At 38.1% G+C, this 17,245-nt stretch overlaps 1 protein-coding gene across 4 annotated transcripts in view; it reads left to right on the plus strand.

The window, feature by feature from the left end:
- The window catches only part of NEK1 (NIMA related kinase 1), a 109,315-nt gene that overhangs the window by 72,761 nt on the left and 19,309 nt on the right, over positions 1-17,245 (plus strand). For all 4 annotated transcript variants that reach the window (XM_081332622.1, XM_081332623.1, XM_081332624.1 and 1 more), the window contains 4 exons: positions 9,955-10,122; positions 10,990-11,104; positions 11,204-11,307; positions 13,322-13,533. In XM_081332622.1, coding sequence (XP_081188748.1) covers positions 9,955-10,122; positions 10,990-11,104; positions 11,204-11,307; positions 13,322-13,533 — 599 coding nt within the window. The remainder of the gene's footprint in view (positions 1-9,954; positions 10,123-10,989; positions 11,105-11,203; positions 11,308-13,321; positions 13,534-17,245) is intronic.

Below are 17,245 nucleotides of genomic sequence, written 5' to 3' on the forward strand. Positions count from 1 at the left end.
TAATTTTTTATGAATTGTAGTTAGCAGAACATTAAATAAATCATGTGTGTTTTACTTGACTATTAAGAGAGTAAAACATCTAGCACAAAACTTCTCTGCTTTGGCCTTGTATAATAGCAACTCATATTAGGTTGTTTTTTTAAAGCTAAAAACCATTAGCTAATACAGGGGTTTTCAAGCTTTTCGTGCCACAGAACCTATTTCTCAGAATCCATTTATATTTCATTTCTAACTCTTTTCTGTGCAAACCCAAATCTCACCCCCCCCCCCTTGGATTCTGCCATTCCCAAGGAGGAAAAGGAATAAACATGGGAGTTTATTGTTTCCACTTCCTTTCCTTTATAACTTTTTGTTTATTTAGCCTGCCTGTTACCCATCACAATAAGACCGATGAGAGGCATTCTCCCTCTCATCTTACGAGCAACTAAGAAAAGGGGTGGGGTGGGGGAATCTGGTTTGTTTCTCCGGATGGAATGTGAAGGGGTGGGATTGATTCTGCTACGAATGGACTGATGTTTCTCCTTTTTCCATGAACTCGGCTGATCCAGAACTGACCAGTGAACTGAGGGGTGGAGTTTGCTCAGGGACACTTTAAAAATATTGATCTGTGTGGGGATTCTTCAGATCCTGTCTATTATACCCTCTATCATCTATGTCTTAGTAAAAGTTCCTGCTTGGATAATCTTGTCTCCAAGAGTCTTTCTTTCTTAAGATGTGGATTGGAGTGGATTCTGGCATTGTTATTTTAAAAATTATTGGAATCTGATCAAGAGTGATGTAACTTCTAAATGGAAGCCCCATCTTTCTATTACAGTATAACTTGGTGACTAAGAGAAAGAAAAATCTTTCTGCAAGAAGTTGGGGAGGGGAAGGGAGGCTTAATTTCTTGCTGAGAGTATTTTTCCCCATTATTTTAGTCCTACAGATTCCATTGAAATATTTGGATTTCATGGAACCTAATTTTTTAAAATTCCACCTTAATATATATTTTATTTCTGGGTCAGGTAATGTTACAAGGTTATCTGGGTCTCATTTTCAGGTGTGTACATGATTAATGTGGATAAGGTGTTATTTAATATGCTCGTATTTCTGGGCTGGATGTGTGTCCGACCCTTGTAGATAGTGGAACTATGACTACCTGGATCTGGGAGATGTTAGTCCTTTGCTTCAGGCCTACACCTTGACTCTTCCTTAGACTCCCTTTCTGTTCTGGCCAACTTTCACAAGTATTGTCTGTTAGAAGCTTAGCGAGAAAGTGTTTGCAAAGCACCTTGTTAGATTGTTTATTAATGTTTTTGTTAAGTTTCTTATTGCGGATGTTTTTATTGCTATCTTTGTGTACGCTCCTGCAAGTCTGTATGGACAGCATACAAATAAACAAACTGCATTAGCTAAGCCAGAGTTCTCCAACTTTCCTGACCTTGCAGACTAGCAGGGGGAAGGAAGGGGGGAGAGGGGATGGTTTCACACGAGTGGCCAGCAAACGTGCACATGCAACTCCATTTGCACAAGTGGCATGCACACACACCTGCCACTCACACAAATGGAGCACGCATGCACATGCTTGCCTGCTGCTCATGTTTGGAGGTACATGTGTGCCGCACTCACCACTGTTTCCACAGTCCAGTTGCAAACACCTCATGACCCAACTAGTGGGCCGTGACCCAGAGATTGAGGACCTCTGTGCTAAGCAGTATGAGGTACAGAATTCATAAATATATGTAAAGATTTCTGGGTCTCTACTTGACATAAAAGCAGCCCTTGACTTATCACCGCAATTGAGCCCAAAATTTCTGTTGCTAAGCAAGACAGTTGTTAAGTGATGTTTTGCCTCATTTTATGACTTTTCTTGCCATAATTGTTAAGTGAAACATTGCAGTAGTTAAGCTAGTAACACAGTTGTTAAGTGAATCTGGCTTCTCCATTGATTTTGCTTGTCAGAAGTTTACAAAAGCTGATCACATGACACTGGACACTGCAACTACAATAAAATTTTTGATCATGTGACCATGGAGATGCTGCAACAGTTGTAAATGTGAAAAATGGTTATAAGTTACTTTTTTCAGTGCCATTGTAACTTTGAACGTTCACTAAAACCATGTTTGTAAGTTGACTACTACTGTAGTTTAAGAGATTGATGTTGACCTTTAAAACCTTAAATGGCTTAAAGCCTACTTAAGCAACCACTTTTTCAACCTTGAACCTGCCTGGGTTCCTAGATTGCAGGAGAGGTCCTTTGGAAGATGTCCTCATTGCCGGAAGTTTAGCTATCTTAGCATGTGTATGTGTTTTGGGGGGGGGGGGGTACTTTCTTTTTTTTAAATTGAAAAGTTTTACAATACATTTTATCTTTAACAATCCCCCCCTCCCTCCACCCACCCCTACCTAACCCTCCCTATCCCTCCCCCCCATTCCCCCTTCCCCCCCCCGACTTCCCAGAGCTAAGTACAAGGTATAAAAACAAAGAACAATCATAAACATCCATATGCTAACAACAATAAACTATTAAGTCTATCGCACTCTAGCTCATATGAAATGACTACAAGCAATACTAATATTACATAAAAAAGGGGGAAAAAAAGAAAAGAAAACTTATTCAAATGCTAGGTGAAACATTTTAGTCCCATATTTGTTCTGGATATAATCAATCCACTTTTTCCACTCCATAATATAACGTTCTTGCGAATGATCTTTCAAATAAGCCGAAATCTTTGCCATTTCCGCCAGGTCAGAAACTTTTAGAGTCCATTCTTCTATAGTCGGCAGTTCCTCCTTTTTCCAATATTGACCTATTAAGAGTCTTGCTGCTGTGATTAAATTCAACATCAACTTAATGTCCACAACAGTAGCATCTGTAATTATGCCCAATAAAAACAATTGCGGACAAAACTTTATCCTTTGCTTGAAGATCTTCTGCATATTCCACCAAATTTTTATCCAAAAAGCCTTAACCTTTTTGCAGGTCCACCATATATGAAAATACGTTGCATCTTCGCCACCACATCTCCAACATTTAGGTTGATAGTTCGGATACATACTTGCAAGCTTTTTAGGATCTAAATGCCATCTATAAAACATTTTATAAAAGTTCTCTCTTAGGTTTTGGGCTTGCGTAAATTTTACGTTCCTCACCCAAATCTTTTCCCACGTGTCCATTGTAATAACTTCTTGAATATTCTGAGCCCATTTTATCATACAGTCTTTAACAAGTTCTGTTTCTGAGTCAATATCTATCAATGCAAGATAAATCCGTTTGATATGTGCTGGACCCTGGTTTCTAATTTGCTTTACCAAATTTTCATCAGTCATTGAGAAACCAATTTTCTGGTCTTCTTTCCACCTGGCACGTAATTGACCATATTGAAACCAAGTTTGAACGATCTTCTCATCTCGCAAAAGATTGTACGGCTTCAAACACCAGACGTTCCTCTCCAAGCTTAAGATCTCCTTGTACGTAGTTACATCATGTTTGAAGCCAACATTTATGTTTTCTATTGCATGTTTCGGGATTGCCCACAACGGCATCTTGTAGTCTAACTTATGTCTATACTTCTTCCAAACTCTCAACAATGCCTGTCTTAAAATATGCACTTTAAACACATTATCTACCTTCTTATCATACAACAAATATGCATGCCAGCCAAATAACAAGTCGTGGCCCTCAAGATTTAATAATATCCCTTGTGTCAAATTAATCCAATCACTTATTCCTGACAGCGCAGCAGCTTCATAATATAATTTAAGGTTAGGCATTTTAAGACCACCTCTTTCACGCGTATCCTGCATAATCTTAAGTTTAACTCGTGGCCTTTTCCCTGCCCATACAAATTTATTGATACCCCGTTGCCATTCTTCCAGATTAGAGTCTTTTTTAAGAATCGGTATCATTTGGAATAAAAATAAAAATTTAGGCAGGACATTCATTTTCACTGCTGCAATTCTTCCCAGTAAAGACAATTGCAATTTTTCCCAGCTCTCCAATTCTTTTTGAATTTTTCCCCATAACTTTTCATAATTATTTTTATATAACTTTGCATTTGAGGGTGACAAATACACCCCCAAATATTTAACCCTTTTAACAATCTCAAATCCAGTTAATCCTTCTAAAAGGGCCTTTTGCGATACTGTCATGTTTTTGGCTAAAATTTTTGTTTTTTGTACATTAACCTTAAATCCAGAAACCTTCCCATATTGCATTATTATCTCCATCAGGTCCACAACAGAGTTTTCTGGCTGGGTCACCGTAACAACCAGATCGTCTGCAAACGCCCTCAATCTATAATCCTGATCTCTAATTTGAATACCCTTAATTTTTTCCGAATTCCGTATTTTTATCAATAATATCTCCAATGTTAAAACAAATAATAGAGGTGATAACGGACACCCTTGTCTTGTGCCCTTCTCAATATTGCATACTTCAGTCAGGCTATTATTTACTATTATTCGGGCAGTTTGCTTTTGATATAATGCCCTAGTTGGTTGTAAAAATTTATCCCCAAAATTCATTTTATCTAGAACTTTCATCAGAAATTGCCAATCCAGTAGATCAAAAGCTTTTTCAGCATCTAGAAAGATTAACGCCGCAGGGATCTGGTTGTTCCTTTCCAAAAACTCCACCACATCAACTATATGCCTCACATTATTTTTCATTTGTCTACCACTAATAAACCCAGTTTAATCCCCATGAATCATCTGTTGCAAAACCCTCATCAATCTATTAGCTAAAACCTTAGCAAATATCTTGTAGTCTGTATTTAAAAGTGATATTGGTCTATAGTTTCTTACTTGGGTAACATCCTGATCTTCCTTCGGAATCAAGGAAATAAAAGCAGTTCTCCAAGACGGAGGCACCCTTCCTCCCCTCTGAATTGTCTGAAACAATTCCCTTAATGGCTTTATCAGCTCCAATTGCAGATTTTTGTGATAGACCGCAGTCAGTCCGTCCGTGCCTGGCGCTTTGTCCACCTTCAATTGCTTAATTGCTAAAAGAATTTCTTCTTCTGTTATCAATTGATTAATCTCTTCCTTTTGTGTAAGAACCGGGATGCTAGCATTCTTCAGATATACATCAATATCTGTTGCATTAATCTTATCCTTAGCATATAATTTGGAATAAAAGTCCACAAAGGCTTCCTTAATAAGATCCTGTTGAAACACAACCTTGCCTTTATGTTCAATTTTATCTATGTTAGAAGCCCTTTGTTTTTTCCTTAACCTGTAAGCTAACCACCTGCCTGGTTTATTGGCATTACAAAAAGTATTATGCCACCTGATCAGCCATCAACTTATCAAATTGACCTCTTAGCAAATTAATAACCTCTTTTCACATCCGATGGGTTCAACATTAGGGCCTTTTCTTTTTCCCTAATTTCATTCTCCAGTTCTTTCCTCCTAACTTCCAAATTACGTCTGTATTTATTATTCATATATATTAACACCCCTCTCATATAGGCTTTGCTAGCATCCCAAACCATGTCCATAGAAGTATCCTTATTCATATTGATTTCAAAAAAGTCCATCTGCTTTTTGCATTCTTCCACATTTCTCTGATTTCTAAACAAATTCTCATTTACGCGCCAGGAGCACCTATCTCTATTGTCCTTGTTGATCTCTAACCAGACTGGACTATGGTCAGATATAGTTCTTGCGCAAATCTTTATCTTCTTAATCCTAGAAAAAAATCATTAGTCAATAATATAAAATCAATCCTAGAGAAAGATTGGTGTCTATCAGAAAAAAAAGTATAATCCTTTTCATGTAAATGTGTTTCTCGCCAAATGTCTCGCAATTCCAGATCATCCTTCATTTCAAAAAAAGATTTAGGCAATCTAGCATGACTCGGGGCATGTTTAAAAAAAACAGATTTGTCCAGCTGTACATCCAAGACACCATTACAATCTCCCATAAAAATAAAAGATTTATAATCCAACTGGGTAATCTTTGTATGTAGTGAACTATAAAAGTCAGCTTGTTGTTGATTAGGAGCATACAGTCCAACTAAAAGTATTTTTTTGCCTTCTAACAGCAAATCTATCATAACATATCTTCCTTGTTTATCTACTTCAATTAGTTCCGCTGTCAGAGTATTCTTAACATAAATAACCACTCCATTTTTCTTATTCATTGCAGAAGCAATAAATTGCATACCCAACCTTGAATTCAACAAGTACTTTTGGTCCATAACCCTAATATGCGTTTCTTGCAAGCAGATAACATCAGTCTTAAATTGTTTTAAATATTGAAAAACTTGCTTTCTCTTCTGTGGTGAGTTTAATCCATTAACATTCCAGGTTAGGAACTTGGTCGCCATTCTTGGCATCCCGAAGCTTCTGGAGCACGTCTGCCAGGACCCCTTTAACTTCCTTAGGCCGCGCCCCTCCCACAGCTTCGCTATAAGTACGCTTTGGAGGTTCCATAACTTTCTGCTGATCTTGCTCTTGCTCTTGTCTCACTCGTCTTAAGGCGGCATGCGTCATCCTCTGCTCTCTAGCAGCTGCCGATGAGACTGTAATTTGATCCCCTCCAATACCATTCTCCTCTGTCTGTATTCCTTCAGCACTTTGAGGCTTTCCCTCGCCATTTCCCTTTACAGATTCCAAAAGTGGTGGAGGGGTTGCTTTTAAAACTTTACTGTAAAAATCACGTGCCTGCATCACTGTGACCAAACAGTGTCTCTTGCCTTCATGCATCACCACCATGCCCACTGGAATCTCCCATCTAAACTTGATGTCACATTTCTTAAGTTCCTGTGCCAAAAAGGCAAAATCTTTCCTTCTCCTTAAAATTTTTGGAGGAATCTCTTTTAAAACCAAAACTTCTTGCTCAGCAACCACAAGCTTAGTATCATAAGCAACTTGAATAACTTCATCCCTAATTGCTCTCTTTGTAAAGTAAACCACCACATCTCTAGGTAACTTCCTCTGCCTTGCAATCCATGAGTTCACACGAAAGATTTTATCTATACTTCCTGACCCAGTACTGCTTCCAAAGCCTCAGAGACCAACTGCTTTAAATCTTCTTTAGGATTCTCTTTTAAGCCTCTGATTCTGATAGCAAACTCCATCTGATGGTACTGGACGAGGGTCAAGTCTCCATCCATTTTATCCATTGTATTTTCATTCTCTAATACTTTTGCTTCTAATATGGAATTCTTTTGACTAAGATCCTCCATTTTTTCATCCAAACATTGAACACATACGGCCACACCTTCAATTGCAGGCAAGATGTCTGCCCTCATTGCTCTAAACTTCTCTTCCATCTTCTCCAGTTTCTCCTCCAGCTTTTCCATCTTTTCATCCATCATATCTGACATTAATTGTGAATGCTTTTCGAAGGCATCTTGTAAATCCTTAAGCGTCAATGCCGGAGCAGGTGCAGGAGGAAGCAAAGCTTGCAACGAGGTCTGTTGCACCGGGGAAGCCCCCGCACTCCAGAGAACTTTGGAAGTTTTAGTCGCCATCTTCCCCCACTTTCACTTACGCACTTTCACTTTTAAAAGCCATAAAGTCCATTGAACTAGAGAATAAAAGTCCACTTCACCTTGACCTCCTGTACCGCTCTGCCTGCATCTTCACACTCGAGAGTCTTTCCTTCTGGCAGGGGTGGTTGCTAACGCTTGGTTCTGCTCCAAAAAGCACGGAGCAGAGGCGCTGTGCAGCCCGGAGCAAACCCAGGCTTCGGGGGGGGGCTCGATCCTTCAGCTGCCCAAACTTAAAGCTCAGGCGGCCCCGGAGAGCTCAACCCCTACCTGGGGCCTCACCCCCTCCTCTTCTCCCGGGGAGGGGGCTTCCGAATCACCAAAACAGCTGATCGGCGCTGTTTTCAGCAATTCAACAAAGCCGCGGAGCAGACAGCCCGGAGATGGCTGTCTTCAGCGTCGCGTCGCCACCGGAAGTCGGGGGGGGGAGTACTTTCTTGCATGGATCCAGGGATGAATGCTTTCCCCAAGAAATTGTGTAGTATACACCTCCCAGAACTTAAGTAAAAAGCAAAACTACTGTTTTTTAATAAAAGTTTTATTAATTTTTAAATATTACAGTCCTTAGTTGTTAGTAAACAACATATTGTCTGGGTTCAAATATTTAAGATTAACTTCTTCAATATAAATCTGTTCAATACTACACAGTCCAGTATTTTTTCCCTGATCCTTTCTTCCCCATATTTTTTCCATTTTCCCCTTACACCATTACAATTTTTGGTACTGTTAATGTATACAAAGTTAAATATAAGCATCTTCATCATATTTTACTAATATCATACAAATAATAATATCAATTCATAAATCAATAATGTCAATTCATTAATATCCTGCTTTTCGTGCTCTTATTAAGGTTTGATTTCCCATCAGTATTTGAAATACCTTTATCAGTTATGATTTTCTCAATATTAATTACATTTATATAGCTAAAAGTTTTATTCAAATCAATCCTCTTATATTGTTTTTAGTCTCATTATGATTTCTTTTTATGCCCTCTTTGCATTCAACAATTGTTTGATGAATTAGTTGTAACATAGAATATATTTCCTTCTGAAAAGTGTTTGTTTTTTCTTGAGGCATCGTTCCTGGAGATCCTCTAGTATCACAAGTCTCAGTAAGAGTAGATCAAAGTTTCCTCTAGTTTTCTGATCTTTATATGTATCCTTTATAATTCAATAGATTCCAGAGTATAGGTTCAGTCCTGAAAGCAATATTTTATAGTGGTCCTTTGTCTCAAGTATCCAAAAATTGTCAATCAGGGAAGGTTGTAATCCACAAAGTGTTCAAAATGTTCAACTACTCTGAAAACAGCTGAAAAGTCTCTCCCAGCCAGGCATAGTGCAAGGTCAAATTTTTCTTTCTCTCCCACTAGCTCTTGAAGTTAAAAGTCCAAGCTCAGTAGGTATTTATAATCCAAGAAGGTCAGGGTGATGAGTATGCCAAAATATTTTCCTTTATTACCAGCTGTTCTCCCAAGCTAGGAATAGTGCTTTACACAAATCCACCATTAGATGTCATTCAAAGTCCATTTTCCACTCTTAAAACAAAGGATTGATTTCTTATATTTCGCCTTAATGTTTTTTTCCCAAAGAGACAATCTAACAGTTATCTCAGTACTCAAATTTATCAAAGCTGTAGCTTTAGGTTACTTCCACTTCAATATTGTATGTTTCTGTCCCCCATATAATTAAAATGCCGCTTCCATTTACGTTTGGAGGGTTTTAGCTTCTTGGGAGCCTTTCCCAGGAAATTCAGTTGTAAAATAATAAAGAAAGGATCTATATTCTCACCCAGTTCCAAACATGCTGTTTACAAATATTAAGTAGTGTTTTTTTCTTCTTCGGTTGTCAGCAGCTAATGGCCGGCCAAAGGAATATAGCTGGTCTTTCCCCTGCCAGTTTGGAGGGTTTTCCTTGGATCTAACAGAAAGACTGCTGTCTCTCCGTGATCAACAAGGCACCCCTCTTCATTGCCTCTTTGGGGTGATTTTAGGCCCTTTTAAGGGTTCCCAGCAGGGCAAAATCAGGTGCGGAAGGCAGAATCCTGCCTACCTCCGTCCCATCTCGCCGCGACACAAACCGGAAGTCAAAAATTACTGTTTTTGTCCAGAGTGTTAACTGTTAAACTGATTTTGATTTCTGGATTTTAAATGAATGAAAAATGTGTTTGCTATTAAATTTATTCTTAAAAAGTAGCACCTAGATCAGAAGTTATACCTTAGTTAATTAAAGATATTCATTTTTATTTAATAGAGACTTGAGAATTTCTTTTAAATTCCAAGGTGGGATAATATCTGTTTTTTTATACAATTGCAGTACAGTTTCTTATGTTTTTTAAATAACATGGATTAAAAATACAGTTTTTGAATGCTGAGTGCTACATTTAATAATTGCTGAAAGGAATTCAGTAAGTATGTTTCGGAGAAGGGCGGGATATAAATGGAATTTAAAAAAAATGATAATGTTGTTTTTCTTTAGAAGTGTCAAAGACAACTTTAACAGTAGGAAAAAGCAATGTTACTAGAGCAGTAACTTCTGTTGAAGGAAAATTATCTATTGAAGCTGATAATAATGAGAATATGGCAAAAGCAAGGCTTCATGGATCTGAATTAGCCCATTTATTACCTGAACCTACTCTGATGGAAGGTATGTCTTGCCAATTCTCAATTTTATATTTAAACATATTATTCTAATCAAGCAAGAAAAGTACATTAAAGAAGCTTGACAATTTGATACTTGTATGAAACCTTACAATCCATCTGTTTTATTCCAGCATACCTTTTGTCCTGATTGATTGTACAAGAGCATTATAATTATATTTATTTCTTATATTTTTATTCTTCTGTTTTGTTTCTGTTGTTCTTATTGTAAACTGCCCAGGGCGTCAGTGCGTTGGGCTGGTTGACAAATGCTGTTACAGGTAGTCCTCAAGTTACGACCATAACAGCCTTATCTGTGATGATCATAAAGTGAGTCACCCAATGACCAACCCCATTTCACTACCTTTTTTGTGGTAGTTGTTAAGAGAATGTGGCAGTCATTTGTTGTGAGGCATTTTCTTCAAAAATAGGAACTAGCTGGCAAAAGCTTTGTAAATAACTGCCTTGATTCCATGATACTGCAAACAGTCATAAATGTGCTAAGTACTCAAAATACGATCATTTGACTGGAGGGGGCTGGCTGTTGGGACTTTGGAACTGAATCATGAATAGAGTGAGAGGTCTGTTGTGAATTTGAATGGTTGCTAAGCAACTAGTCGTAACTTGAGGACTATATGTAGTTAAATCATTCAATCAGCCATAACTGAAATGTGTAACACAGAAGAATTTAATAACATTTCATATGGCATTTTTAAATAAGACTTGAGTGGTTATAACTTACTAATGCTATTTTTGAGTGCTGTTAAAAAAATTTAAATGATAGTCATGCATAATATTTCAAAACAATTTATGCCCTCCTACTTAATTTGCTGTGTGTAAACATCTTCAGAAGAGCTAAAACCTTTCCCCACAGAATCAGATGATTTGGAAGCAGAATTTCTAGAAGAAACCCAAAGAAACAAATGTCAAACAGATATATTTCCTGTTGCTGAAGTGTGGGTTAATGAAGGAAAAGAAAAGGAAACAATGTAAGTCCCCATATTTTAACTGCCTCCATTTGAAAACCAATTTTTGCAAACTAATAATAAACTATTTGCTTTTTTCCCATGGTTGTGATGCTCCCACAGGTCAGAAGTTCATACTGATAATTGTCACTATGACGACAACAAAGATCTTGCTATAGAAGATGGAATTCATAAAAAAATGCCAATCCATGATGAACCATCAGTAGGTCAGCACCTGCAGTTGTTTAAAGCAAAACTCCCCCACATTTTTGAACTGATTGATACATTTGGAAATTTCAGAACACTTATGGGTATAGTGGTAAAATGGATGCTATTAGAGAATTTTCCCAAAATAGTTAGATTGTAAGGACAGAACTAGTCACAAAAGCACTGAGAATATATTCATGATCCCTATTTACCTTTATGTTATTAGAGGACTGGTGATCATTGGGCAGTAGTCATCTAATATTTCTATCTTGTAGGAACATTTATGGATTTATTTAATGCCCAAATGCTTTCCTAGAAATGAAGACGTGAAGATTCCCTCACCTTAGTTAATTTAGATAATTCTCTGTTAATTGTAATGCTATATCTATTGTTTACTGTTATTATAATATTGTTTTATATTGTAAGCTGCCCAGATGATGATGATAATGTATTTTGCAGTATGAGCTTCTCATAGACTAATTGATATTTATGCATATACGCAATACATATGCATGCACACAAGACACATTTAAAGTACCAATAAAGGAGAATATTTGTAGCTCAGGATTGAAATGAGGGTGAGTAGCACTGATGATGTTACCTAGTTTGAGTAATGAAACATCTGCAAGAAAACATCCAAGCTCAGAGAGCACCAAAGACTCCTCACATTTAAAGTGTTCCTTCTGGAAGGGAATATGGTGGGCCATTAGACATCCTTACATAAACTAATTGACATCCTTAGGCCTTAAATCTTTAGGTAAAAAGGAACTGGATTGGATGTGTCTGGATATTTATTTAAGTACATTTATACGGCAACCGATCTTCAGCAAATCTAGGCAGCTAACAATATTAGAAAAGTAATAAAACATAATAATACAATGGCAGATGAGAAAACATTTGCATGCTTAACAATCATTTTCTGACCCGCATACGTAGATTACAACCAGGTGTAAAGACTTTTCAGAATGCTAGTTAGGGCCAGCCAAACCCACATTATTTTTTTCTATGTTGTTTCAATATAAATAGGAAACCTGTGTAATAAAATCCACTTTCTTGAAAATAAACTCTTGCGATCTGAATGTTCTTAAGGAACAGAACTGTCAGCAGAATCTTGTCTTTAAATCTGATTTTCTCTGATCAGTACAAGGATTTAGGAAGAAAAAAATTCAGATGACACAGAAAAGAGATCATGTGATGACTGAAAGAACTCTTCCTTTTGCCATTTATCCTGCTGAAAAATCTCAATTTTCTCACATATAGATTTTCATAGTCTGTAGTGGTGTGGAGGACAGTTATTTTTTATTGTTTAATTTCAAGGAATTATGAGTTAAGCACAAATTTTAAGAATTAATTCTAGAAATCTACTGTAGTTACAATGAAAATATTGTATTAAGATTTTGATAAGATATCTTTAAACTATTAAAAGAGGTGTTTGTAAAAAGTCTGTCTTAAGTACTTGAAGTGCTATTAGAAATTATAAATAAAAATGCAATAAATATTATGTAAACTAAATTTGGAATCTTACACAGGATAGTTGATAATAGTAATACTGATAACAAGGAGAGAAAGAATCTAGTTGAGCAGTCTTTTAGAATAGACTTTACCTGCTTTTGTTCTTTCTGTATGGCTGTCAGATGTAATAAGCCCAAAACTTGGTACTGGTAATTATTTCTCTTGAGCTGAGCAGCAATTCTTGTTTCAACAGTGCTGCAGTAGAAACAGTCAAGAATTAGAAAGAACCAAATTTGATTGATAGGATTTCTTAACATTCATTAGATAGATAAAATTTAATGACTTGAATATAAAATTACTGAAGTTAACTGACAACTTGAAAAAAAAGATTATTTCAGATAGGCAGGGAATGCTGATGCATTGTTTTAATAACAGTGTATTCATATTTTAATTCTAAAATGCTTGCTAAATATAACATTACTTCAAATGTCTGAATCATGTCCTTCTTTTATTTAATTGGAGCTCTTAAACTGTTACTATTGTATATGTATTTGTAAAATAATTTGGTCTTTATCATACCAGAGACCAACAGCCCTGCCCTACCTGAACCCTTTTTTCAGAAGGTCCAGGAACACCAAGCAAGACTAGTAGCTTTTTCAGTTATTTCAGCACAGTCTTCCTTTGAAGATTCTCTTCCAACAAGGTCATGCTCTGTATCACCAGAGAAAACAAAAGGCAAAAATTCAGTGTTGATAGGGCTTTCTACAGGCCTGTTTGATGCAAACAACCCAAAGGCAAGTGTTAAAATCTTTAATATCTTTCACAATCTTAAGTCAGAGGTCCCCAAACCTTTGGGCACCAGCGACCGGTTCCATAGAGAAAGGTTTTTCCACGGACTGGAGGGTGCGTGGTTTTGTATGCTTCCTGCATCTCGCGGATGGGGCTTTGCTTATTTGTGCGGATTAGTTACTGGCATGCCATGGCCTGGTACTGATCCAAGGACCAGGGGTTGGAGACCCCTGATCTAAATCCTATAACTGAAAGCAAACATATATTATTTTATGAATAGGCTAATATAAAATGCTGGGTTTCAGTTATTCTATGACTTTCCAGCTTCTCAGTTTGCACATACATGTATGGATTGATTTGCTAGTAGATACAGCATTTTTTCAAAATAATTATAAAATTATTATAGCTGACAATCTGTAAAGCAGGGGTTTCCAACTCCTGGGACACAGACTGGTATCAGTTTGTGGCCCATTAGGAACTGGGCTGGAATTGAGCTACGGGCAAGGAACAAAAGCAAAACCATTCCCCACCCCCACCCCACCCGTGGAAAAAATGTCTTCCACAAAACCAGTCCTTGGTGCCAAAAGGTTCAGGGCTACTGCTGTACAGTACAAAAATTACATTAAAAAATTTTCATATTAAAACAATACTTTTTGTAATGTTGGAAACAGATGGCATTCTGGGAAATTATGTTTGAAATAGAAATTTTATTTAAGAGTTGTGAAAAAGTTATGTTTATTGTACGATAAACAATTTATTACATTATATAGTGTTATAAACCTTTATTACATGATGAGAAAAAATCAGTTTTGTTATAAAACTGATAGTTTAACCTATTCTATTAACCCCCTTCATGGATTACTGCCTTGTTGTGGTGAAGGGGCTTGTGTAATTCAATGAAGCTATGAGCTATGCCATGCAGGGCCACCCAAGACGGAAAGGTCATAGCAGAGAGTTCTGAAAAAACGTGATCCACTGGAGAAGGAAATGACAATCCACTCCAGTTTCTTTGCCATGAAAACCCTATGGACAGTACCAAAAGGCAAAACGATATGACGCTGGAAGATGAGCCCCTCAGGTCGGAAGGCGTCCAATATGCTACTGGGGAAGAGCAGAGGGCTAGTACTAGTAGCGCCAAAAAGAATAAAGCAACTGGGCCAAAGCTGAAAGGACGCTCAGCTGTGTATGTGTCTGGTGGTGAAAGGAAAGTCCGATGCTGTAAAGATTCTTTCTCCATAGGAACCTGGAATGTAAGATCCATGAATCAAGGAAAGCTGGACGTGGTCAAACAAGAGATGACAAGACTGAACATCGACATCTTAGGTATCAGCAAACTAAAATGGACAGGAATGGGTGAATTTAATTCAAATGACCAGGTATACTACTGCGGGCAAGAATCCCTCAGAAGAAATGGAGTAGCCTTCATAGTCAATAAAAGAGTAGGAAAATCAATACTGGGATACAATCCTCAAAATGACAGAATGATCTCAGTGCGAATCCAAGGCAAACCATTCAATATTACAGTAGTCCAAGTCTGTGCCCCAACCACCGTGCTGAAGAGGATGAAATTGACTGGTTCTATGAAGCCCTACAGCACCTTATAGAACTAACACCAAAAAATGATGTCCTTATCATCATGGAGGATTGGAATGCTAAAGTAGGAAGCCAAAAGATAACTGGAATAACAGGCAATTTGGCCTTGGAGTACAAAATGAAGTAGGGCACAGGCTGATAGAATTTTGTCAAGAGAATACGATGGTCATAGCAAACTCTCTTTTCCAACAACCCAAGAGACGGCTCTACACATGGACATCACCAGACGGTCAACACAGAAATCAGGTTGACTGTGTGCTCTGCAGCCAAAGATGGAGAAGGTCTATACAGTCAGTAAAAACAAGACCAGGAGCTGACTGTGGCTCAGACCATGAGCTTCTCGTTGCAAAGTTTAGGCTTAAACTGAAAAAAAGTAGGGAAAAGCACTTAACGTCCCTGATAATCACAATGAGGTGGTCGCTGACCTCGAGCCAGACATCCTAGAATGTGAAGTGAAGTGGGCCTTAGAAAAGCTGAGCAACAACAAAGCTAGTGGAGGTGACAATATTCCAGCTGAGCTGTTCAAAATCTTAAAAGACGATGCAATAAAAGTGCTACACTCAATTTGTCAGCAAATTTGGAAAACTCAACAGTGGCCACAGGATTGGAAAAGATCAGTTTACTTTCCAATTCCAAAGAAAGACAGTGCCAAAGAATATTCAAACTATCGCATCATTGCACTCATTTCTCATGCTAGTAAAGTTATGCTTAAAATCCTACAAGCTAGACTCCAGCAGTATGTGGATCAAGAACTACCAGAAGTACAGGCAGGATTTCGAAGAGGCAGAGGAACTAGAGATCCAATTGCCAACATATGCTGGATCATGGAGAAAGCTAGAGAGTTCCAGAAAAACATCTACTTCTGCTTCATTGAGTATGCTAAAGCATTTGATTGTGTGGATCATAACAAACTGTGGCAAGTTCTTAAAGAGATGGGCGTACCAGACCATCTTATTTGTCTCTTGAGAAACCTATATGTGGGCCAAGAAGCAACAGTGAGAACTGGACACAGAAGCACTGATTGGTTCAAAATTGGGAAAGGAGTCCGGCAAGGCTGTATACTGTCACCCTGCCTATTTAACTTATATGCAGAGCACATCATGAGAAAGGCAGGGCTAGATGAATCAAAAGTTGGAATTAAGATTGCCGGAAGAAATATCAATAACCTAAGATATGCAGACGATACCACTCTAATGGCAGAAAGTGAAGAAGAACTAAAGAGCCTCTTGTTGCGGGTGAAGAAGGAGAGTGCAAAACATGGGTTGAAACTTAACATTAAGAAAACCAAGATCATGGCATCTGGCCCTCTCAATTCCTGGCAAATAGATGGGGAAGAAATGGAGGTAGTGACAGATTTTATTTTCCTGGGCTCCAAGATCACTGCAGATGGGGACTGTAGCCAAAGAAATTAAAAGACGCTTGCTCCTCGGGAGGCAAGCCATGGCAAATCTAGACAGCACACTAAAAAGCAGAGACATCACCCTGCCAACAAAAGTGCGTATAGTCAAGGCTATGGTCTTCCCAGTTGCAATGTATGGCAGTGAAAGTTGGACCTTAAAATAGGCTGAGCGCCAAAGAATTGAGGCCTTTGAACTGTGGTGCTGGAGAAGACTCCTGCGAGTCCCTTGGTCTGCAAGGTGATCAAACCGCTCAGTCCTAGAGGAGATCAACCCTGACTGCTCTTTAGAAGGCCAGATCCTGAAGCTTAAACTCAAATAGCCTTGGTGGAGCAGTGGGCTAATGCCTCCTTAAGTAACACCAGCTGCCTGCAATTAGTGCAGGTTCGCATCCCACCAGGCTCAAGGTTGACTCAGCCTTCCATCCTTCCGAGGTAGGTAAAATGAGGACCCAGATTGTTGGGGGCAATTAAGCTGACTTTGTAATAATGCCGCTTGGAGGGTGTGTGAAAGCCCTAATAAGCAGGCATATACATAGAATGAAGGCTACTGCTAAGCTTGTAAGCCGCCCTGAGTCTTCGGAGAAGGGCGGGATATAAATGGAATTAAAATTAAAAAAAAATACGTTGGCCACCTAATGAGAAGGAAGGACTCACTGGAGAAGAGCCTAATGCTGGGAAAGATGGAGGGCAATAGAAGAAGGGGACGACAGAATGAGGTGGCCGGA

This window comes from Vipera berus (assembly GCF_964194415.1).
Source record: "Vipera berus genome assembly, chromosome: 7".
NCBI classification, from domain to species: Eukaryota; Metazoa; Chordata; class Lepidosauria; order Squamata; family Viperidae; genus Vipera; species Vipera berus.